Source organism: Pipistrellus kuhlii, unplaced genomic scaffold, assembly GCF_014108245.1.
Source record: "Pipistrellus kuhlii isolate mPipKuh1 unplaced genomic scaffold, mPipKuh1.p scaffold_m20_p_14, whole genome shotgun sequence".
NCBI lineage: Eukaryota > Metazoa > Chordata > Mammalia > Chiroptera > Vespertilionidae > Pipistrellus > Pipistrellus kuhlii.
This window is the reverse complement of record NW_023425449.1, coordinates 11,990,017-12,013,514: the sequence shown is the minus strand read 5'-3', so window position 1 is coordinate 12,013,514 and position 23,498 is coordinate 11,990,017. Positions and strand designations below refer to the sequence as shown.

At 43.1% G+C, this 23,498-nt stretch overlaps 1 protein-coding gene across 2 annotated transcripts in view; it reads right to left on the bottom strand.

Annotated features, from left to right (window-relative positions):
• Positions 1-1,882: 1,882 nt before the first annotated feature.
• NIPAL2 (NIPA like domain containing 2) overlaps positions 1,883-23,498 on the bottom strand; it is a 61,685-nt gene continuing 40,069 nt past the window's right edge. Inside the window, exons 5-11 of one of the 2 annotated variants that reach the window (XM_036436770.2) lie at positions 17,254-17,375; positions 13,931-14,027; positions 11,173-11,308; positions 9,155-9,243; positions 7,166-7,229; positions 3,750-3,844; positions 1,883-2,349 (exon numbers count right to left, since the gene is read on the bottom strand). In XM_036436770.2, the coding sequence (XP_036292663.1) occupies positions 2,237-2,349; positions 3,750-3,844; positions 7,166-7,229; positions 9,155-9,243; positions 11,173-11,308; positions 13,931-14,027; positions 17,254-17,375 (716 nt within the window). In that variant the 3' untranslated portion in view covers positions 1,883-2,236. The remainder of the gene's footprint in view (positions 2,350-3,749; positions 3,845-7,165; positions 7,230-9,154; positions 9,244-11,172; positions 11,309-13,930; positions 14,028-17,253; positions 17,376-23,498) is intronic. The other variant, XM_045581377.1, reaches the window with a different exon arrangement.

Genomic DNA, 23,498 nt, shown 5'->3' with positions numbered 1-23,498 from the left:
TGCTTTTATCTGTAGCAGAATTCTACAATGCTCAGCATCAAGGGCTGTGGCTATCCTTTCAGACCTATTTCAGGTAAAACTCTTTAGGCTAATACCCTGTTTCCCCGAAAATAAGGCAGTGTCTTATATTAATTTTTTTCTCCCAAAGTTGTGCTAGGTCTTATTTTCAGGGGATGTCTTATCTTCCCATGCACTAGGTCTTATTTTGAGGATGTCTTATTTTCGGGGAAACACGGTAGTTTCCCCATCTTTGAACCCGTTTCAAGAGTCACCAGAAGCCTGTAGGTTAAGACACCAGACACATTTCCGAGCTGAGCCTGCCAGTGCCAACATGCTGGACCAGTTCAGTCAAACATTTTGCCATAAAATTATGACTTTTATTCGAATTAACGGGACACTTTCCACAATGGCAGGAGTTCAAAAGCCAGATGGCCTCTAGGTTATCATGCACATGTTGGTGACAGCTTTGAACCTTGCCTTTGTGGTCAGGTCTGGTCAGGAGAGCAGGGTCTGACCAAGAGCACAGCTCACAGACCTGCAGCCATGAGAACTACAGTCTCCCCGGGGCTGTGTTCACCAAGCTACACAAAGGCAAGGGGCTGGGTCCGAGGTGACCTGGAGGTTTTGAAATGCCCTGAAGGGGAGGGCCTATTATTTGACGTTGGTTACAATGAAGGCTCTTTTCTCCTTGTTTGAATATTGGGTAGATTCGTAAGTGATGATGGACGCTGTCCAAGGTGATCGTAGTTGACTTGTGACCAGTGGCAACAGAAAAGCCCTCCAGGGGACAGGAGCCCCGGGCTTCCTCTCTAGACTCAGATGGACCACCTGGCTGTGTGCTTTGTCTAGGCCCGTGGTCGGCAAACTGTGGCTCTCGAGCCACATGAGGCTCTTTGGCCCCTTGATTGTGGCTCTTCCCAAACCGCAGCCTGGGAGAGTCTATTTGGAAGAAGTGGCGTTAGAAGAAGTTTAAGTGTAAAAAATTTGGCTCTCCAAAGAAATTTCAATCGTTGTACTGTTGACATTTGGCTCTGTGGACTAACGAGTTTGCCAACCACTGGTCTAGGGTTTAAATGGCTGGGCCCCCAGTTCTGTAACTGTTCCTTCTACCTGGGCGAATTTAAAAAGTTCGAAATAGTGACGTAGGGGAGAAACGCCGTGTTAGTGAAAATACCACCGGGAATTTAAGTATGATTTTTTTTGAGACGTGTTAAGAGTTACAACATATAACAGCCCACATGATAAATTAAAACAGCTAAGCAAACGAAGGCACAAGAATATGAAATTTTTTCTTCAGTTTCAATTCAAGTGTAATAGGATCTTAATAGCTGAAGGAAACGTCACCATTCTGTATTATTTTAAAAAAACAACGGTCCTAGTTCTTAGGTATTTTTTCCTTAAGAAGCTAGCAAGGTCTTTAGGTTTGGCCTGTCCCACCTTGGAATGCCACTTGTAAATCCGAACTTAAAGGTACCCTTCATGTTTAAAGAAGGAGCATAGTAGGGCTGGTTTTCTGAAAAGAGGACTCCCTGTTCTTCCCTGTTCTTTTTAAAAATATATTTTGGTTTTTAACAGAGAGGAAGAGAGAAGGATAGAGTTAGAAACATAGATGAGAGTGTCATTGATCAGCTGCCTCTTGCACGCTTCCTACTGGGGATGTGCCCGCAACCAAGGCACATGTGCTGACCGGAATCAAACCCGGGCCCCTTCAGTCTGCAGGCTGACACTCTATCCACTGAGCCAAACCGGTTTCAGCCTCCCTGTTCTTATTTAGGAACAGAAAGGTAAGAGACCTTGACTAAGAAAAGATTTCAAAAAAATGATTGCTCTCAAACCTGTATTCCTGGAGTCAGGCTGTGGTGGGGTTGGGGGGAAGCATCTCTAAAACAAAGCAGCCGGCACCTCCGGAGGCTGCGAGCAGCCAGGTCGGGGCACGTTTCTGCGTGGCAGTTCTGCTCGGGTAGCCAGGCCCTCGTTAAGCTCCAGGCGGCCAGAGGCTGGCTCGGGAGAGGCCCCGGGGGTGGGGGGGGGGCACTTGAAGTTACATTCCAGGCGAACATTAGACTGTCAGAGTGCAGGGGGGCCCCGAGCGTCCGCAGGATGGAGGTGGGCAGAGACCTGGAACGCACGCGAGCACATGTCAGCGATAAATAGCTGCTGACACAAATGGAACATGTGCAGCTTTTTAAGAAGGTGGGAATCGAGTAACAGGCCCACGGCCATCGCTCTGGGCACTTTAGACCTCTTTCTTCTCTCCACTTGGGCTCTTTGTTGAGTCACTTCCATCGGGCAGGGTTCCACGGGATAAACCGTTTGAATCTGGTTGTATTTTATCCAGCGTTTGTTTCCCTGCGGAGATAGCAATCACACAGAAATCCTTCGAGCTCTTGCAGGAGCGTAAGGCTTCGTAAATTCCCCCTTTTTAGATGGGGTGGTCGCCCTCTAAGCCGAAGGGGAAAGGCCCTGGGGACCCCGTGCCCCTCGCCACGTGGTCAGTGGTCAGCACTGCCCACGGGAGAGGGCAGTCTCCCCGCCCACGGAGGCTGCCACGCCGGGCACGGAGACCAGCCCGGGTCGGCCAGGAGGTGAACACAACGCATCCCCCCATCTCCAGAGCTTGCTCCCCAGAGTCCTGTCTTCTTTTATGTTGAGTCTAATGCACGTAACTACACAGAAAGGCTTCTAAACGCCATTGATCCTATGCATGGGGCTTTGTGAAACGAAAAGGAGTTGAAAGTAAGTGGTGAACTTTTATTTTCTACCGAGCCTCTGACCACACGGGTCACCACCTCTAATGCACACCTCGCCACGAACGCCAGCTCTTAATTCCCGCCCTGCACGCTCTTAGCCCACCAGAAGGCTCACGTGGGAAACAGAGCACAGAGTCCACGGGGCCGTGAGTTTCTCAGCCGTGCGGACGAGGCTTTAAGGGCTTGTGCTTCAAAGGCGTGGTCCCAACAGAACGATGGAGGAACCTGTGAGGACACCACGACTCCTGGCTAGGCCCCTACAGGTCACCCCCGACCCCTAGCAAAGCTGGAGACTGTCGAGGAGGGGAGGGGGAAAAGAAGGGAGGACACAGTGGAGGGTGTCCTTCGTCCTGGACATTGGTTCTGTGGGCCGCAGGACTAACGAGAGTGATTCTCAGGGAAAGGAAGGAGCTAACTGGAAAGATGATGCAGGTTAAAGGGACCAGGGTGAGCGAGGAGGGAAGGAGGAGGGGGAGAAGCCACTCATGGTCCGGGGTCTGGGGAGAAGGTCACTCTTAGCCTCACAGTGCACAGACCGCCTTCCCCAGGGACAATGTTCCCCTCCTCCTCTTTCCCAGCTCCTGTTCTGTGCAAACCCGACATCCAAATAGATGAGCATTAGCACAGTTAATAATACCAGAGGTGATGCTTTAAGTGCTTATGTTTTGAAAATAATTCTTTCCCGTGAATTTAACACCCTAAATCGGTGGTCGGCAAACTGTGGCGTGCAAGCCCCAAGCAGCTCACGAGCCACGGTTTGCTGTTCTGTTTTCTGAGTTTGCCAACCACTGACCTAGTCTCTCGATTCCAATAATTACAGGCTGTTGTTCCTTGTGATTAAGCCCCTATCCCAGTGGTCGGCAAACTCATTAGTCCACAGAGCAGCCAACCATGGCTCGAGAGCCGCATTTTGCCGACCACTGCCCTAAATAATTCGGGCAATGATTAATTTATGAGGATAACGTTTTCTATTGTAAATGAAAGAATATACACTTTTACCGGGAATAGTCCCCAGATCAATGTAAGACTGTGGCAGATGTTCCTTCTCTCGATGTCTTGTGACCAAAAACACACCCAGGAATGACAGAGAACACCTGTAAGGAGAACAGAAACACAGAACGCTGAAACAGCGTGTGGTGTTAAATAACAGCCCCCTATTCCACAAGATGGCATACATTCCACTGGTTTTGTTCTTCCTGTTTCCCATGGTAAGCTGCCTAAAACTTGTCTTAATTGCTGCAGCCAATAATATCTGTCCTCAGAACCAAGCCCTGGAGAGCGTCCAGCAAATCTCTGCCCCAGCTTTTCACCATCTGGAGGCTAATTCAGGCTCTAAACCCTTTGGGTAGACATTAAGTCTCATTTTCTGTCCATGCATGCCCAGACCCATTACTGGCATGCAAAACGAGCACACACACACACAGAGAAAAAAATAATTTATGCTTTAATTTTCTAAGAAATTTAGTTGTCCTTGGCCATAAGAACAGTCACAGTTTCCAGATCCCAGAAGTTTAGCCTTGCCCAAATATCTTATGAAATTGCGTTTTCAAGATAGATGGGTTTTCTATGCTGAGAGTAGTCTGGGTTCCAGTTTGCATAACAACAGTCATGCAGCATACCAGATGAAATGTCCACACTACCCAACGCAATCTACAGATTCAATGCACTCCTCCTAAAAATACCAATGGCATATTTCACAGACCTAGAACGAACTCTCTAAAAATTAATCTGGAATTAAAAGACCCCGAACAGCTGCAGCAATCCTGAGAAAGAACAAAGTAGGAGGGATCTCAATACCAGATATCCAGCTGTATTACAAAGGTAATGATTCAGGTTAAAGGGACCAGGAGGAGGGGAAGGAGGAGGAGGGGAAGAAGCCACTCATGGCCAGGGGTCTGGGGAGAAGGTCATTTAACCCTTTGCACTCCGAACCATTCTGGACATTGGCTACCAGCTACTCGACGCTACTTTGCGGCGGACACGTGCGTTGAATTAACTCAATTCCCCGTAATCACTAATAAACTGCAATGTTCCCCCTGAGAGGGGACATCCGAGTGATATGCTAGAATTCCGATGTCCCCTGAGAGGGGACAGCGGAGTGCAAAGGGTTAAAAAAATATATATTTTATTTTTTCTTTTTACAGAGAGAGGGATAGAGAGCCAGAAACATCGATCATCAATTAGCTGCCTCCTGCACACCCCCTTCTGGGGATGTGCCCGCAACCAAGGTACATGCCCTTGACTGGAATCAAACCTGAGACCCTTCAGTCCGCAGGCCGATGCTCTATCCACTGAGCCAAACTAGTTTTGGCAGAAGGTCACTCTTGTCCTCACTGTGCACAGGCCGCCTTCCCCAGGGACGATGTTCCCTGGCCTCTGCCCTGTCCCTCCAACGCCCTCTGAGCTCCGGGGCTGTCTTGACTCCATTGTATGTTCTTGCCTCCTCTGTCAAATATTAATTAAGCATAGACCCAAACCACTCTGCTCAATTAATATTTCACAGAGGAGGCAAGAACATATAATGGAGTCAAGACAGTGTCTTCAATAAATGGTATAGGGGAAATTAGATAGATACATGCAAAAAAAAAAAAAAAATGAAACCACCAACTTATACCATACACAAAAAATAAACTCAAAATGGATACTTAAACGTAAGATGGGAAACCATAAAAATCTTAGAGGAATCCACAGGAAGCAAAATCTCAGACATATGCCAATGCAATTTCTTCACCAATACAGCTCCTAGGGCAATGGAAACTAAAGAGAAAATAAACAAATGGGACTACATAACAAAAAGCTTCTGCACAGCAAAAGAAACCAACAAAACAAGAAAGCCCACTGCACTGGAGAACATATTTGCCAATGTTATATCTGATAAGGGTTTAATTCCAACATTTACAGGGAACTCATAAACAACCCAATCAAAAAATGGGCAATGGACCTAAATAGATAATTTTTGAAAGACGACATAAGGCCAAGAGACATATAAAAACATGTTCAAAGTCATGTTCAAAGTCACTAATCATCTGAGCTATGCAAATCAAAATGATAACGAGGTGCCATCTCACACTTGTCAGAATGGCTATCAACAAACAAGTGCTGGTGAGGATGTGGAGAACAATATGGAGTTTCCTCAGAAAATTAAAAATGGAACTCCCATTTAACCCAGTGATCTCACTTCTAGGAATAAATCCCAAGAAACTAGAAACACCAAACAGAAAGGATACATGCACCCCTATGTTCACAGCAGCACAATTTACCATAGCTAAGATTTGGAACAGCTTAGGTGCCTGTCAGCAAACTGTGGTACATCTACACAATGGAATACTATGCTGCTGTTAAAAGGAACTCCTACCATTTGCAACAGCATGGATGAACCTGGAGAGTATTATGCTAAGCAAAATAAATCAGAGAAAGATAAATATATGATCTCACTCATTTGTGGAATATAATGAACAACATAAACGGATGAACAAAACAGATCCAGAGTCAGAGAAGCATCAATCAGACTGTCAAACGTCAGAGGGAAGGCAGGGAAGGGTGTGGCGAAGGGGGAGAGGTCAACCAAAGGACTTGTACACATGCATATAAGCCTAACCAATGGACACAGACACCAGGGGGTGAGGGCGAAAGGACACATATGTAATACCTTAATAAAGAAAACACCATTAAGCAAAAACTGGTTTGGCTCAGTGGATAGAGTGTTGGCCTGAGGACTCAAGGGTCCCAGGTTCGATTCCGGTCAAGGGCATGTACCTTGGTTGCGGGCTCATCCTCAGTTGGGGGGGTGTGCAGGAGGCAGCTGATCAATGTTTCTCTCTCCCTTCCTCTCTGTAAAAAAATTAATAAAATATATATTTTTAAAAGCACCATTAAGCATTATTGGACTGCCATTTGGAACCAACGGATGATCCTATACCTTGGTGATCCTCCGTCAAAGTCCTGTCCTCTGCAAAGATGTCGGCAATGATGCCCAGCAATAAAGGGTTAAAGCTGGGCACCCAGATCCGGGAAAGGGATGTCACCAATCTGATAGCATTAGGTCCAAAGCTAGATCTGCCCATCACGGTCTTTTCTGCTAGGTGATCCTTGAGGCATCCATGGTTCCCTGTTTGAGATCTAACCTAGGGCTCCCCAAGGGTGAGACAGGTCTGCTGTAGTATGGAAAGGCATGGAGTAGCTACAAGGAGCCAGTGGCTGGAACTGAAAGTCCCCAATGTTTCAGAACCCTCAGACAGATACCTACATCACAAAGTCAAAGTCACCGAGCCTTGTGTTGGGTGTGAAATTGAAAAACATTTCCTTTAGGAGCCCAGGAGATGCTTGTCTGTCCTATAATTTTCCAGTTTTCTATGCCTCACGTACAATGCCAACAATCCTACATAAAAGTAATAGAACTTCAGACATTTACTCACCCAAAAAAATATATAAACATAGCGAGAAAAGCCGCACCCAGGAATTCCTTATAAAATATGATGCCTGCAACAGGAACAGAAGACAACATTTTAGGATAAGAATATTTACAATAAGCTGCACATTGGTTTTCAAATCATGCCAATAGAGGAGGCCCCCTTTAGCCGTGGCTTCTGTTACCCAGGGTCAAAAATATTAAATGAAAAATCCCAAAAGTAAACAATTCATAGGTTTTTAAGTTGCAGGCTGTCCTGAGTTGCATGAAAAAAACACACACCCCCGGGACATGAGGTATCCCTCCGAGCAGCATGGAGGGATATACACTCAGGTAGCAGCCATCTTGGTTGTCAGGCTGACTATGTGGTAGTGCAGAGTCTGTGCTCAAGTCACCCTCCATTTACTTAATAATGGCCCCAAAGCACAGGAGGAGTGATGCTGGCAATGTGAACATGCCAAAGAGAAGCCAGAAAAATGTATTAATTAATTTTTAAAATTTGCCCACTGGCAGTCACATTGTTTGCCACGAAGTAAAAAAAAAAAAGATGAGCCGATTAGGAAACAGATAATGCCCTACCTACCTCCAAAATACAGGCATTTTTGCAACAGGAAATGAAATCTCAATATTGGTTAATTCATCCAATGAGCCAAAGAACCAAACAGTAGGAGTGATGTACCTGGTTCTACTGTATTTGGGTTGGAACCAAGTTTAAATTTCATACTTTTTAAAAAACACCATTGTGTCTGACACATTAAAAAACTGTCCATAGCCAAAACTGGTTTGGCTCAGTGGATAGAGCGTCAGCCTGCGGACTGAAAGGTCCCAGGTTGGATTCTGGTCAAGGGCATGTACCTTTGTTGCGGACACATCCCCAGTAGGGGGTGTGCAAGAGGCAGCTGATCGATAATTCTCTCTCATCGGTGTTTCTAACTTTCGATCCCTCTCTCTTCCTCTCTGTAAAAAAATCAATAAAATATATATTTAAAAAAAAATAGAATAGTAGAAAAATAGAGGCTAGCACAGCAAAAGGAGTAATTTCTGTTCTCATCTGTCTGGCCTTCCTCAAACACTGGGCTGTTTTGGGCCCTCTCTCTGATCAAAGTGGCGAAGGCCAGAGAGGGAAGAGTTAATGGACTTGGGATGTTTGGCCCGAAGACAAGACACAAGAAGACCCTTCCACTGCTCTCATCACCAGCAGGGCTGGCAAAGGGAAGACTTCAGAAAGCAGAACTAAGATGAATGCCTTGAATTCACAGGGAGGCTAATTGCTGTCCAATATAAGGAAATCATTTCTAACAATTAGAGCTCTCCAAATAATTGAGTAATTTAAAACGGGTCTGAGCTGTCTTGGGAGGCAGAGAGCCTTGGAGAGCATTCGCTTACACAGTAGAAGAGCATTCCGAGGCTGAAACCGGTTTGGCTCAGTGGATAGTGTTAATCTGCGGACTGAAAGGTCCCAGGTTCGATTCTGGTCAAGGGCATGTACATTGGTTGCGGGCACATCCCCAGTAGGGGGTGTGCAGGAGGCAGCTGGTCGATGTTTCTAGCTCTCTATCCCTCTCCCTTCCTCTCTGTAAAAAAAAAAAATCAATAAAATATATTTTTAAGAGAGAGAGCGCGCGTTCCTAGACCTGTGGTCAGTAAACTGTGGCTCTCGAGCCACATGCGGCTCTTTGGCCCCTTGAGTGTGGCTCTTCCACAAAATACCATGGCCTGGACAAGTCTATTTTGAAGAAGTGGCATTAGAAGAAGTTTAAGTTTAAAAAATTTGGCTCTCAAAAGAAATTTCAATCATTGTCCTGTTGCTATTTGGCTCTGCGGACTAACGAGTTTGCCGACCGCTGTCCTAGAGGGTGTGATGGAGGAAACTCAGACACTGTGTGAGGCTGGGAGGATATGGGTTACACAGATCCTGGTAACCGAAGGATTCCTTGATTTTCTTACATGCCTGTTTTGGGGGTAGAACACCTGAGTACAGAAAGCCAAAACTCACCTGCAATAATGGCACTGGTTGTAAATAAAATGTGGTTCACGGGCACCACCGCCACTGTACTGTAGAGTTTTGTGGCTTGATTCAGGAACCTAGAGAAGAAGGCACTTACTGACGCTCTGGCTTTAAGAGATGCTGGGCAATAAGTTAACAATAACATCGAGAAATGCATGTTCTTCAGCTACAACTACAAAGGGAGAGGAAGTGCAGTAAAAGGGCATTTCCAATCAGCAGTCATAGTGTATATGCATCTGATGTATGAGATCAGATGTCAGGTTTTATGGTCTGTTTAAACCAACAACAGTAACAATGAAAAGCAATTAATCATATTCTGAGGCCACAGAAGTTTGAGTTGGAAGCAATTCAAGCTGCTGGACCGGTATCACACTGCAGCTGATTCATTACGATAGGCCCTAGAATCTGTTAAATATCATATCGAGGGAATAGTATAGCTTATGCCTTGACATGCCACGTGCCAAGAAAGAAGATGGAGAAGGAAAAGGAATGTTTAATGTTTCAAAAACAATGCTGAGGGCTCCAGCTGCAGAGCACATGTGGGAACTCGGCTCCTCACTTTGGCCACCAACCGAATTCAGGTTCCTGCACTGAGCAGTGCTGCCCGCCAGGGACTAGAACATTCTCTAGAGCAGTGCACTGCACTGACATCACCTGGGCGCTTTCAAAAAGCATGAATGCTTAGGTCCTCTTCTTGAGCAATGGAAAAAATAATTTTTGTGGGCAGAGCCCAGGTATGCCTATGCAAGTATATACATGCGTACATGTGTGTATATACATATACACATATATATGTGGATTAAGCCTCCTCAGGTAATTTTAATGGGCAAGCCAGAGCTGAAAGCCACAGTTCTACAGTTCCACTGTGTTCACACAGCTCCAGTGTGCAAGGTGCAGGGACCGAAACAAGGGCAATAAGAATGCAGTTTACCTGTGCCATATCTACCTTTTAAATTCATCAAGCAGAGGTCAAGGATCATGATGCTAATCGTTACATGCTAAAAGGTAGCAGAGCAGCCCTGATTAATTCAGAAGAAGGGAAGAGACAAAACAAGCAAGACTCAAGTATTAGAAGCACACTCAGTCTTATAAGGAAATGACTATGAAACGGTGACAAAACATTGGTTTCTCCAGTAATTGTCCACACTCACAGTTACAGGGCCTACAGCCAACCCATGACAATGGGGCTTGACTTCTAGGACTAAGAAAGGAACCGATCCCTTGCCGAGTGTGGGCTCTGACTTCCCCGCTGGCGCTGGGATGGCGGTGACTTTGCATAGCATTTTGGGGGTAAACAGAAGACTTCCTGGTTCATTCGAGAGCCTAGCAGGCAAAGGCATCCTCACCATGTGAGATGGAGGGGAAGCTATTGGATCAGAGGGGTGGCAGGGAGGGGAGATAGAGGGGGGGGGGGTGGAATAGGCGGGGAGAGCAGAAATTAAAAAATGTTCCATGTCACCACTATTAGGCCCCAAGAGAAACATAAAACAATCATTCCACAATCCCTTGGGTACGAAGCAAATTCTGGCGAGAGATACAAAGTTCTGGGGAAAGGATTTCCCTCCCGGCCAAACGTCTGGTTTTGTCCATCTCTGGGCAATTAATGAGCATGAGCTAAGAAGCGAAGGTGAAGGGTTCATGTATTTCCTATACTTAGAAATGAGATCTGGATGTGGACCTGCCCCTTTGATTTATTGCTAATGACAACCTGTGTACGGTGGATATTAATTACAAGCAGAAGAGCATCAGGAAAGTATCAAAGTGCACTTAGCTGGATTATGGCTGCACTTTAGAGCTCACAAGATGCGAAGGCAGCGCTCAGTAAAAACGTCTTATTGGATGTGAAGGATATTGCAAGGCATGTTAGCTGAGGATAAGCCGTGGACCCTTCACCCTTCTAAATCAGTTGCATCTAATTTTAATTATCATCTGAAGCCAAGAAAGACGGACGCTCAGGGAAGCACAGGAATGCTGAGAGACGGGTGAGGACATGGGAGCTAACTTACTTGACTTGGAAAGCACAAGATGCGATCATGATGATAAGCATTATGTAGAAGATGGGATACGTTAGCTGTATCTTATCCGTCACAGAAAAAGTGATCATGCCCGAGACAGCTTTCACGGAAATAACAGTCAATGAGGCTGAAAAACAAAACAAAAACAAAAAAGGACACAAATAAAACACATATCTGAGACAGGATGAGAAATAAATACCGGGAGCGTACATGGTACAGGGGTCCATACCCCACTTATGCGTTAAGCATGAAGACTCGAGCGAAGCAGTAGCCCTGGTGCTTAAGCTGGGCTGGGCGTCAGATTGGCTTCTATCAGCTGAAGATCTGCCGTGGGACTGTGCTTTTTATCTTTGCAGCAAGATGCTTATTTTCCAGCCGTAACTGTCGAAAGGATGCTATAGAGCACATGTGTCAAACACAAGGCCTGCGGGCCAAATCCGTCCCGCCAGGCCTTGCAATGTGGCCCGCACCGCGCTGTCATCACTGCACTCCGCTGCGTTTCCATCACAATGACAGTTTATGACTGTTCAGTAAACCATTCGGCCCGCGATTTAGGCTGGATTTTAGATTTTGGCCCCTTCTCTGAGTTCGACACCCCTACTATAGAGGTTATGATTACTAATAGATGGGAAAGGAGAAAACAGTGAAGGGAGAAGATAAGAAAAGTCAGATTGTCCATGTGACATTAATGGGAAAATAACTATGAAGCTATACTGGAAAAAAAATGTAAAGCCAAAGAGATGAGAAGACCAAAAAGTGAAAAGCAACCCACTCTGTGAGTTGGCTAAGAATTGTACTTAGTCTAGGCATGAACCCTTTGTTAATAAATGCCTAGAAGTTTCATTAAAATATTTTTTTGAAGAAGACACTAATAGGAAGCAGGACCAGAGCTGGGGATGCATTTCTCAGAGTCAACCATAACTCTAAGACTTACATAAGCAGGTTTACACATTTTCTATGCTGAAGAGGAATCTGCGCTTTATGGGAACACGTTTTTCTTAGTTTCCAAATAGCAGCAAAGAAAAAGTGACCTGACAAGGTTATATCAATGTGAACGCAATGAAGCATTTTCTGGAAACACTGAAGAAGACAGGGCTTCCTTTTTGCCTAGATCCCTTGAAATACATTACTTATGGTTCCACAAATTAGCTGAAAGCTACAGAAAAATAGAGTTTTACATGAAATCAAACATAATTATCAGTCAAAGGCAAGGGGAAGGAAAAATACTGTTTTTGTTGCTGCTGATATCTGGTCATAATATTATATATCTGAACTTTACTCCTTTTAGTTTCTGAAAAGAATATATATATATATATATATATATATATATATATATATATATATATATATATATATATAACGTTACCTATTATATATATGATGTGTTTAAAATAGCAGGTGAAGTGTTCCAACCAGGAAAAGCCTTCCAGAATCTCCTTTTCCAAAAACCGAAAGTATACTTTAACTTGAAGGGTACTAGGGCACACTTCCAAATTAGGCATTTTCTTTCTGTTATAAGTCACACTTAACAGAGGAGACCCGGTAATAAATTCTAAAAACAAACCGCCAATCCCAACAAGGAGGCCCTTACAACTGGGCACCTCTCTTCATTTTAAAATATCTTTTGACCTGACCTTTCACATATTTTCTACAGAGTGTGACAACAGTCATATCTCAGCGAATCTAGGCAATGTCAAGAATCTACTGAGATGTGTGTTACTTGATGGTTTAAGTTTGTAAAGTTAGCTCTTGAGGGACCCTGATTTCCTCCTAACCCCATTGCTTGTAATTAGAGCACAATGTGATTATGGCCCTGTGCTCTGAATAGCTTGGATTCCCAAAGGGATGGCTGATGGAGGAACAGCTGAACACACTGCTCCATTAGCTGCAGAACCTCAGGACTGCCAAAGCCCTGAAAAGTCACCAACTTTTAAAAAATCATCTAATTCAACTGCCACCTGATGTTAAATTATACTTAAACACAAAATAAAAACAAGACTGGAATTCTTTACCAAACAGCTAAACCAACCATTAGTTGCTAGAGTTGATCATTGCATTTTCAAAGTATGCACAATCACCAATTGATTAATCACTATTAATTATAACTCTGAAAGTTACTTCTAGACTGGTATCAAGTTATTATTTTGGTGGGGGGAGGGTGGTTGATGAGGACAGATGAAAATACAAAACTGTAATGCAGTCTCACTCTAATATTGTATATATAAAAATAAAATATTATGCAGAAAGAAGATTAGAAGAACCTACATACTCTAGGTAGTGGGATTATGAATAAATTTTAAACTAATTTTTTAAAAACTATACAAATACACATGTTCGTTTAAGAAAACTTAGAAAACGCAGAAAAGCCTGAAAAGAAAAATGAAAATCACTTATAACCTCAACATTCAACTCCAGGTCATTCTTAACATGGGGGAGATACTTTTGTAGTTATTTTTCTATCTTTATATTTTTCTATTATTTCCAAGAAAAAAATGCTAAGTATTCAGAGAGCAAATATAATGACCAAAAAAGTAAAAAAATTGTTAAATATATTTTTAAAGAATTAAATGTATATCAGTTTTAGTAATAGACATGCAAAGTCTAGTTTACATAAATGAGACTCAGTTTCTTTCTATAACTCAGAGTTGAAAAGTAGAAACAGTGAGAAAGGAATAGAATGCTCAAGTATTTTTCCTTTCTGACTTAGCATGGCCTGATTACAAAATTAGGAAACAAAACACACCCTTACCTAGAAGTGCCACGAGGGTTAGTAGAATCGCAATGTGTGTCATCCCTTTTCTTTTATAGAAATAGAGGAGAACGCAGAAAATTAGTATTTCTGAAATCTGGAAATCAAACAAAAGAGTCAAGTATAAATTATTTTATACAAAGTCTTCAGAATGTCACATTTCTTTGATTTTGCAAGTTATGAGAATTGGTGAAGTGACTAGAATCCCTAAGGACAATTATAAACATGGGAAAACAATACTTAAAACCTCTGCTCAACCACAGGCTTCCATTTCTCACTGGATACGGGGACCACAGTTCCCACTGATGGAGAGAGGCAAGCTCTTCCTCACTTACACAGAGCATGGTAGCTGAATGGATGAGCGTGCCGATTGTTAATTTTTGGGTGGGGTTGGGGGATGAGGGTCATTATCAGTTCTAAAACTCATGTTTGACTTTTTGTAAATCCGCTTCTGAGGTTTCAGATAAATAAAACACGGGTTCCTATTATTCATAGAATGACTGCAGTTGCCCTGGGTCCTGTCTTATGTTAAGACGTCATGGCGCTCCCAGGAATAAAATATTTAAACAGCATGAATCAATGTTAATTTTTTTCTAGCAACATTTTCCCCCCTCTGTGAAAATATCAATATTAAAGAAGCTGTGATTTCTGCAGGTTGCTGCAACCCACAAAGAGGCTGCTTTGCTGCTATCTGAGGTCAGAAATAATAACAGTGCTTCCTGCATGCTCACCGCATGCTTTAGTTGTACTAATTCATGGAGCCCTCACAGCAACCTGTGGAGTGGCACTCTTACTATCCCCATTTTACACATGGGGAAACCAAGGCTCAGAGGGGTTTTGCTGGCCTGGTAAAAGAGCAGGAATCATTACTGTAGTTATGGTCTTTGCAGTCATGGTTTATAGGAAAAGCACAGAATCTGACACATCTAAGGATTAAATATTAATTATTTAGATGTTAACAGATTTAAACCAAACTTTAGCTCAAGATCTTAGTATATAATAGATAAGTTCTAGTCTTTAGAGATGCAACATCTAACAGGTTAAATTTCAAACTAACATAATATTTCCCTTAGAGTCTAATGCCAATAGTGTTATTTAAACATGACTTTATTATAGGTTTATTTTATGCTATCGTATAAATATATGGAATTATATACATTTTTGGTGCATTTACTTTCAACTGTATTTTTATGGGACTATGGATCTCTCCCAGGACTGTGAAATTTCTGCTACAAAAATTCCCCTCTCTCTACTCAGAACGACTAATAAATTGAGTTGATTTTGGAAAATAGTAAAATGCACTTAATTTCAAATTTTTGTGTGTGTGGAAACATAAGGTTTAATAAAAAGTAGCCTTATTCTTTTAAAACGTTTTCTCTGGTGTTAAAACAATGTAAGATACATCATCATCAAACAATGCTGCTTATTCCCCCCAAAATAAGTCTTGATGCGTCTTTAATCTCCAAAGGATTTAACTTGGGCTATTAAACTTCTGATCATAAACTATAGGACTCCTTTCTCACTGGATGGACAATTTGTTTTGCCTACAGACAAAGAATAACATGTGTTGGTAGGACTTCAAGTTTAGACTCTCATGAAGTACAGAACGAGTCCTTCTATTTCTTAGAATTGATGGATGACAGCTGCCGTAGTTCAAGGACTGGGTATGGTGAACAAGTAGGAAGATACAATGGGGTGGGCAGGCAGGAGACACAGAGCATGACAGACCCGAGGAAGGCTGGCCTGGGTTGGGAAGCCCAGTCCTAAAGGCTGATGGAGGGTAGGGGTTAGGGGAGCCTTCCAATATGAGAGAGGAGGGAGTTGAGGGGAGTAGATGGTGAGTTCAATTTTTAAGATGCTGCATTTGAAGGACCTCTGGGACATCTATGCAGGGTAGAGTAATCAAGGGACAGATGAGAACATAGATGTGCAGCTCGGAAGAGGCCTGGGGATAACTATAGATCTGAGGTTGGAAGTCCTTCCAAAGAAGGATGGTGGGTGGGCAATGAGCTCACCCTAGGAAACCCTGGTTGAATATGTAGCATGAATAGGTAAGAGTGGTTGGCAGAAGAGAAAGAGGTGACTATCAAGAGTCTGGGATGGGCCAAAATCAGTTTGGCTCAGTAGATAGAGCGTCAGTCTGGGGACTGAAAGGTCCCAGATTCGATTCCGGTCAAGGGCATGTACCTTGGTTGCGGGGACACCCCCAGTAGGGTGTGTGCAGGAGGCAGCTGGTCAATGTTTCTCTCTCATCGACATTGCTAGCTCTCTATCCTTCTCCCTTCCTCTCTGTGGAAAATCAATAAAATATATATATTTTTTTATCGAAAGAGTCTGGGACAGAATAGTTGGAGAAGAAGAGGAGAAACAGGGAAAACAAACTGAGGAAGCAGAGAGGCGAGCAGTTTGAGACGATGATGGGTCACGAGTCAATGCTGCTTAAGGTGCAAGAAGAATTAGGTTCCCACCTCACCCCACCCCTCAAAACAAAACGAAAACAAAACAAAAACCAAAAAACAAAAAAAAAGAGAGAGGGAAAGCAATTGCATTTGGCAATTTGTGGGGAGGGATCGACTAGATCAGCGGTCGGCAAACCGAGGCTCTCAAGCCACATGCGGCTCTTTGGCCTTTTGAGTGTGGCTCGGTGTTAGAGGCATGTCTTCAAAATAGACTCGCCCAGGCCAAATATCGACTTCTGTGCATGGGCCACGAAGTTTCAATCGCACTGTATGTGCGCGCCTGCACGTGGTATTTTGTGGAAGAGCCACACTCAAAGGGGCAAAGAGCCGCATATGGCTTGAAAGCTGCGGTTTGCCAACCACGGGCCTAGATTATAACAAATGGTGAGTAGGAGCTGAGAAAACAGAGGGGAATAAGTGGTGGTGAGTGGAAGAGAAATACAAGTTTATTAAAGGTTGTGTAGTATGTGAAGACTTTAAAAAAACAAAAACAGAGGAATCTTTGAATTCAGGGAAGGAAAAGGGGTCTTCAGGTCTCCCTTTGGACTTGGAAGAGAGGGTTTTGGGGGGTTTGTTTGTCTGTTTTTACTTTGAGTTTTCCTAAAACACGATGCTCTGAAATGTGCCAGATTCAATGTTGTGGAAATTGTTCCAGTCACGGGTCACCCTCAAAGATGGGCTACCTGGGAAACAGGGGATTTCTATTGCTGAGTTAGTGTTTCAAATGCTTCCATGTTGGTCAAATTCATTTGCACTGTAATGAGATATTAATGCTGAGAAGGAAAGACTGTGTTAGTTCTCCAACATCTGCAGCTACCAGCGGTCTAGATAACATAGCTGCGCCATCATAATTAGAATGCTTACCACATAGATCAGGAACTGCCAGCCAACAAAGTAATTCTTCACTGTTCTTCCAGAGATAGCCTGGGATATGTTCGGAGCAAAGTTCACCAACAAATAGGACCCTGCAAAGGCCAGTGTCATACCTTTAAGCAAAACAGAAAAGACAAAGCAAGTTGAAAAGAGACTTTTTAAGCTTTTGTTGATGTAAACATTCCCTATAGACTGAGCATTACTTGTGAAGGTGCTGACAGTCCCGCCCTAGTCGAATATAATTTAACAACCATCCCTAGATAGCAGCACACATTCACCTGATAGCATTACCTATCAAAAGGGATAAGGGCCCTGGCTGGTGTTGCTCACTGGTTAGAGCACTGGCCCGAAGACCAAAGGGTCATGGGCAGGTTCATTCCTGGTCAAGGGCACACACCTAAGTTGCAGGTTCCTTCCCTCACCCCAGTGAGGGAGCATGGGAGAGGCAACCAATTGATGTTTCTCTCATATCAATGTTTCTCTCTCTCCTCCTCTCTCCCTCCACTCTCTCTAAAAAAATCAATGGAAAAAATATCCTCGAATAAGGATTAACAACAACAACAAAAGGGGGGGGGGGGGGAGATAAAGGCCAGGGAATAGATGAGGCAGGACATAACTTGTGATTTTTCTCTGTTGTTCCAGATAGATCCTGGCCTAAGCAGAGAAGTGTTCTGCTAAGATGGAGATCAGAACATGTGCATATGGAGACATGAAAACCCAACCACGCTGGCTGTTTGTGTACTTATGGGCGAGTCAGTGCAAGATGGACCTGGATTTAGGTTTCGATGGCAGAGCCCAGAGGGTGGGGAGTCCATCACGTGCCATTTACTCTACACTCTACTCATCTTGGGAGCCTTACACACACACACACACACACACACACACACACACACACACACACACACGTGATTTTACACTTAGAAACTCTGGTAAATGAGCATCTTAATCATTGCCACTTTTTTTGGAGCTCCTTTAGCAGAAATAATGAAGGTGAACATTGACTTTGCTCTAAGATTTATCTAGTCCAATTTAGTATCTAGAATTCCAGGCATAGCTGAGTAAAATATCACATAATAAACCTATGAAAGGAATGTTTTACTGTCATCACTTTAATGTTACTTAAAATAATAGAGGAAGGGCATCTGTTGGGGGAGTGGCCATGGATGGAGGGGTAAAGGATGGACACTGCCAAATAACACCGAAAGCTACTTATTTGTTAATAATTAGCAGCTTGAGAAAAAGTGACAATCATAGCATTTTTCAGGTAGCACCCTTGAAAACCTAAGTCAGCTGGCTCCATCACTGAGGTCAGCATTGTTCTGTACATAATTGACAACCAGCATTGACTCCAACCCGAAACAATTTGATTTGCTGATAAAACCTCACACTTTGAAGACACCAATTTCCTCTTCTTCTTGACCAAATGATTTATGACTTTGAACTCTAGTTTCTGAGAACAAAGAGCATTGGATTTTTCACACAAGCTAAATAATAGCTGTTGCCGAATCAAGTTTGGCTCAGTGGTAGAGCGTAGGTCTGCGGACTGAAAGGTCCCAGGCTCGATTCCGGTCAAGGGCATGTACATTGGTTGCGGGCACATTCCCAGTAGGGGGTGTGCAAGAGGCAGCTGGTCGATGTTTCTCTCTCATCGACGTTTCTAGCTCTCTATCCCTCTCTTCCTCTCTGTAAAAAATCAATAAAATATATTTATAAATAAATAAATAAATAAATAAATAAATAAAAGCTGTTCAGGATACTGTAGAAGCTATAAAATAAGTTTTATCGAAGTAACAATAAATTCTGTAATGCTCTGTAAAGACAGAAATTATATACACAACTTTAAAAGCTATTTCTAGTGAGATTTTAAAAGTAAAAAATACATTATTAAACATTGTAATAAAAGGAAAATAATAAACACCATCTATAAGAACGTGGGCAAAATTATTGGTCAGCCTTGTCCTTTCTTTAGGAATAAAAAATTCTTTTATAATTGTTCAATATTAGGTTCCTAGGAAGAAGGGTTTAATAAAAAGTTTTGTAAACTTGGTAAAGTAGAAAAGCACTGAATGCGATTTAGAAGTCTCAGAGACTTCCAACTTTCTTTTGTGAAATCCAAATTTCTTGTTTATATTGAGTTCTTCTGCCAGCTATTTCTTTATCTCATTTAACTGTATCTAGTGTCCTTTACATTTCTCTCTAAAAATTTACTTTTGGATGGGTAACATATGTATATGGTAGAAAATTCAAAAGCACACGAGGGTGATGCATGAAGAATTAAGTCTCTCTTCTACCCTGATGCCTCCATCAGTTCCAAGTTCTTGAGGTTTCCTTTGTTGAGATACTTTATGCATGTATGTATGTTGGGGTGTATGGCTTTTGGATTTCTTAGGCAATATTATCCACGCTCTTCTGTACTAGTATGCATTTTATTTCTAATCAACAGAACATTGTGGAGAATGTTTCAGTATAGGTATGGCAGCCTCATCCTCTTCGAGTCTGCATAGTATCCCATTATACGGAGGTTGTGCTACTTATTTAACTTTCCTACATGGTCCCATGTCACATCCTGACACAACCCCTCTCCCCCACATTTCATCTGCTTCCACATTTGTCTACTGTTCCCATTTATACCAATGTAGATCTTCATTGCATTTCAAAACTCCTTAAAAAAACAAATAAAATGACTAATGATTCCACAGTTATACACTGAGTGGCCAGATTATTATGATCTCTGAATGCATAATAATCTGGCCACTCAGTGTATATCCTATATAATAGAAGGCTAATATGGAAATTGTTCCCTCGACCAGGAGTTCAACCAGCAGGCAGGCCGGCTAGCTACCCATGTCCCCTCCCCTTGGCCAGGCTGGCTGGACCCCACCCATGCACGAATTCATACACCAGTCCTTATAAACACAATTCTAAATGTTTTATATATAACGTAAACCTTACAATAAAACTGTGAAAAATAATTATCCTATTAAATTATACTATTATAACATGTACTATATATATATATGTATATACATAATATCTCTATATATAAAAGGTTAAGTGACTGTCCATCCATTTGATTGGCCGGTACATATGACATGCACTGCCAATCTATATATATAAATGGCCAAGTGACTGACCATCCATCCATCTGACTGACCATCTGGTACATATGATGCACAATGGCTATTTAAAAATAAACGTTGACTCATGCATGCATGATACATATAAAGCTCTTGCTGGTGCCAATCGCACGTGTGTTTTAATTTTATAATACCATATTATATATACTATTTTGACATATAATTTTTTGCAGTAATGTAATAACTGCATGAATCTTTCTTCTAATTAATATCCTTTTAATGTGCACGAATCTGTGCATAGGGCCACTAGTAACATATAATATTGTATAAAACTATTGTATTACTGTCCCTATAGAGTAGGGGTGTCGAACTCAATCAGAGAAGGGGCCAAAATCTAAAATCTAGCCTAAATCGCGGGCCGAATGGTTTACTGAACAGTCATAAACTGTCATTGTGATGGAAACGCAGCGGAGTGCAGTGATGACAGCGCGGTACAGGCCACATTGCAAGGCCTGGCAGGACGGATTTGGCCCGCAGGCCTTGTGTTTGACACATGTGCTATAGAGCATTGAGGATATGGAGTCAAAGAGGGAATGACTGTCTTATCTGGAATTTTCTAGCTAAGTGGAGAGTGTGGATTGGAACCCAGGTAGTTACTTAATGATCACACTCTCCTGCCTCTTGTATGCCAGGGCCGATGCACGGGACAACTCATCCCTGCCATTGTAGTCTCAGCAAGTGGCAGCTAGGAGCTGCACGGAGCATGACGGGGGAACTGACAATCATGGCAGTGCGCCTGGCTGGCCTGAGGTTCCTTCAGACGAGCTCTGCAAACTGGAACCCGTTCCATAAGGTGGACGCTCCACCAAGAGAGGTCCCAGGTCAGACTGATTTGGGAGGAGAAGGCGAGTTCAACCAACTTCGATGGTTCTTTAATGGAAAGAACCTCGGATCCTCAGTGCCTTAGTGTTCACTGTGAATCTCCTCCAGGAGGATATGGTTGTGACATTTCTAAACATATCTGACCATTAATATCATCCTGAAGTAGAGCTTTGCGGAATATTTCCTGCTTTGGGAAACGTCTGACATTTAACCGGATGCAGCTGTGCGGCCCGTTGCGGGAGGCGCCGCCGGCCCAGCCTAGAAGAACTCGCGGGCTGAGGATGCAGCCCAGAGTGGTTGGAGGGAAAACAGCCTCGAATCGGAGTGATGCTTCCGTTCACTGGCACCTCCAGCTGCTGTGTCCGCTACGCAAGCCCTGGATCCGAGATCTGCAGCCCCATTCTTCCCCGGCTGACATCCGGGTTCCCAGCCCACCCGTCCTCTTAAGCAAAACCTGAGCTCTCTTTTAATGGGTCTCTACCCCAATTAATCTATTTCAATTGGTCTCTACCCCCAGCTCGAGGCCAGCGGGTGTTAACTGTCTGTCGCCTAGCTTCTGGCATTTGACTTGACCTTACTTCTGGCCTTCAGAGTTTTTTCAGATCCAGCTGAGCCCGACTCCAGTGAAGATTGATGGCAGACTCTCTTGGTCCTGGTTCTATGTCTCCTGACCAACAGGGGTCCAGCGATTACTTTTGTGGGATACCAGGAGTCACGGAATAAACTGGCTCCTGAATACCCCGTGGGACATGCTCTCCAGATCCTCGGGCTATGGCCATGAACCCTTGAAGGAGGTCTGGACCAAGACCTCTCAAAAGTGCCGGGAATGCGGGGTCCCGAACCTGCCATCGGAAAGCCTGCCGTTCAAAGCCCAAACAGCCACTCTGTCCTCTCAACCAGAGATAACGACCTGTGTAGCTAGATCCGTACTCTAGACACTGGCCCCACACAGGCTGGCCTCTGGTGTGGGGGAAGGAAGTGGGAGACGGTCCTTATCTCCCAGTGAAGTTCTTGACATTCTGTCTGGGGAAGCCATTCATAGGTGACTTGAAGTCAATACGTGACTAGTCTCTGGAGAGAGCTGATGAATGGACTTCAGTTTTTATTTTTATGATACGTATCTGGAATAAATCAGCGAGGATCTCCCAGACGATTAGATTCCATACTTTTGATGACAAAGGGAGAAGAGAGGGGAACATACTATCATTTCTTGGCTGATTAAAGGGGAGAGAAATCTGGAGCTTTAAAAAAAAAAAAAAAAGGAAAAAAAATCATTAAACTAATTTAAAGCTATTAATCCACTGAGAATCAGAACACAGGCCAAAGCTTGTCATTGAGTTAATAATAGTTGGCGATGCTTCTCAGACATAGCTTTTGTGAGGTCATTTTTTTTGAGGCCAGTGGTGAAAAGCTTCACAGTCACAGAGCCACATTTGGCAATAAATTAGTTCAGCTTGTTCCCACATGGTCCAGAAATCTTCATTTGTTCCATCCTGAAAACAAACTGCCATTTGCTTCGAGCAGGGAAAAATAAGTGATTTTTCTTTTGCACATTTTGACAATTTAATTTTTAGCATGCTTATATGTTAATCTTTTTTTTTCTTTAAAAAGTAACTATTCTTTCCCTTGTTTGGTTTTAGTCTGTGTAAAGGAAAAAAAAAATGCATTTTTTAGCTTTTACCACAAAGTGCCAAATGTGCTCAAGGCAACAGCAATACAGGACAAAAGAAAAGGCGAGTGACAACACGCTGCTAAGTGAGGCTGAGGGAAAACCTTTTCCTAAGCCTGAGGTGAGTGACTACACTTCAGATCACGATAGCATATGATACCGCTGTCGGAGATGTGGGTATGGAATCGGTGATTAAATCCTTCCTTATTCTTATGATACTAGATGGAAGTTAAGAATTAACCAGTTTTGCCAGCTGGCATGGCTCAGTGGTTGAATATGGACTTATGAACCAGGAGATCACAATTCTGGTTGGAGCACATGCAGGCTCAGTCCCCAGGAGAGCAGCCAATCAATGATTCTCTCTCATCATTGATGTTTCTTTCTCTCTGTCCTTCTCCCTTCATCTCTGAAATCAACCTATCTATCTATCTATCTATCTATCTATCTATCTATCTATCAAGAGAATGGACCAGTTTTAACTAGAGTATGCAACAAATATGCTATCAGTGATATAGCCCTACTAAAAAAGCATCAAGTTAGGAAGGCAAAAAAAAAAGAACCCCAACCAGAGCTATGGGAAATAAAACCTGGGTTGCTAAAGTGTGCAA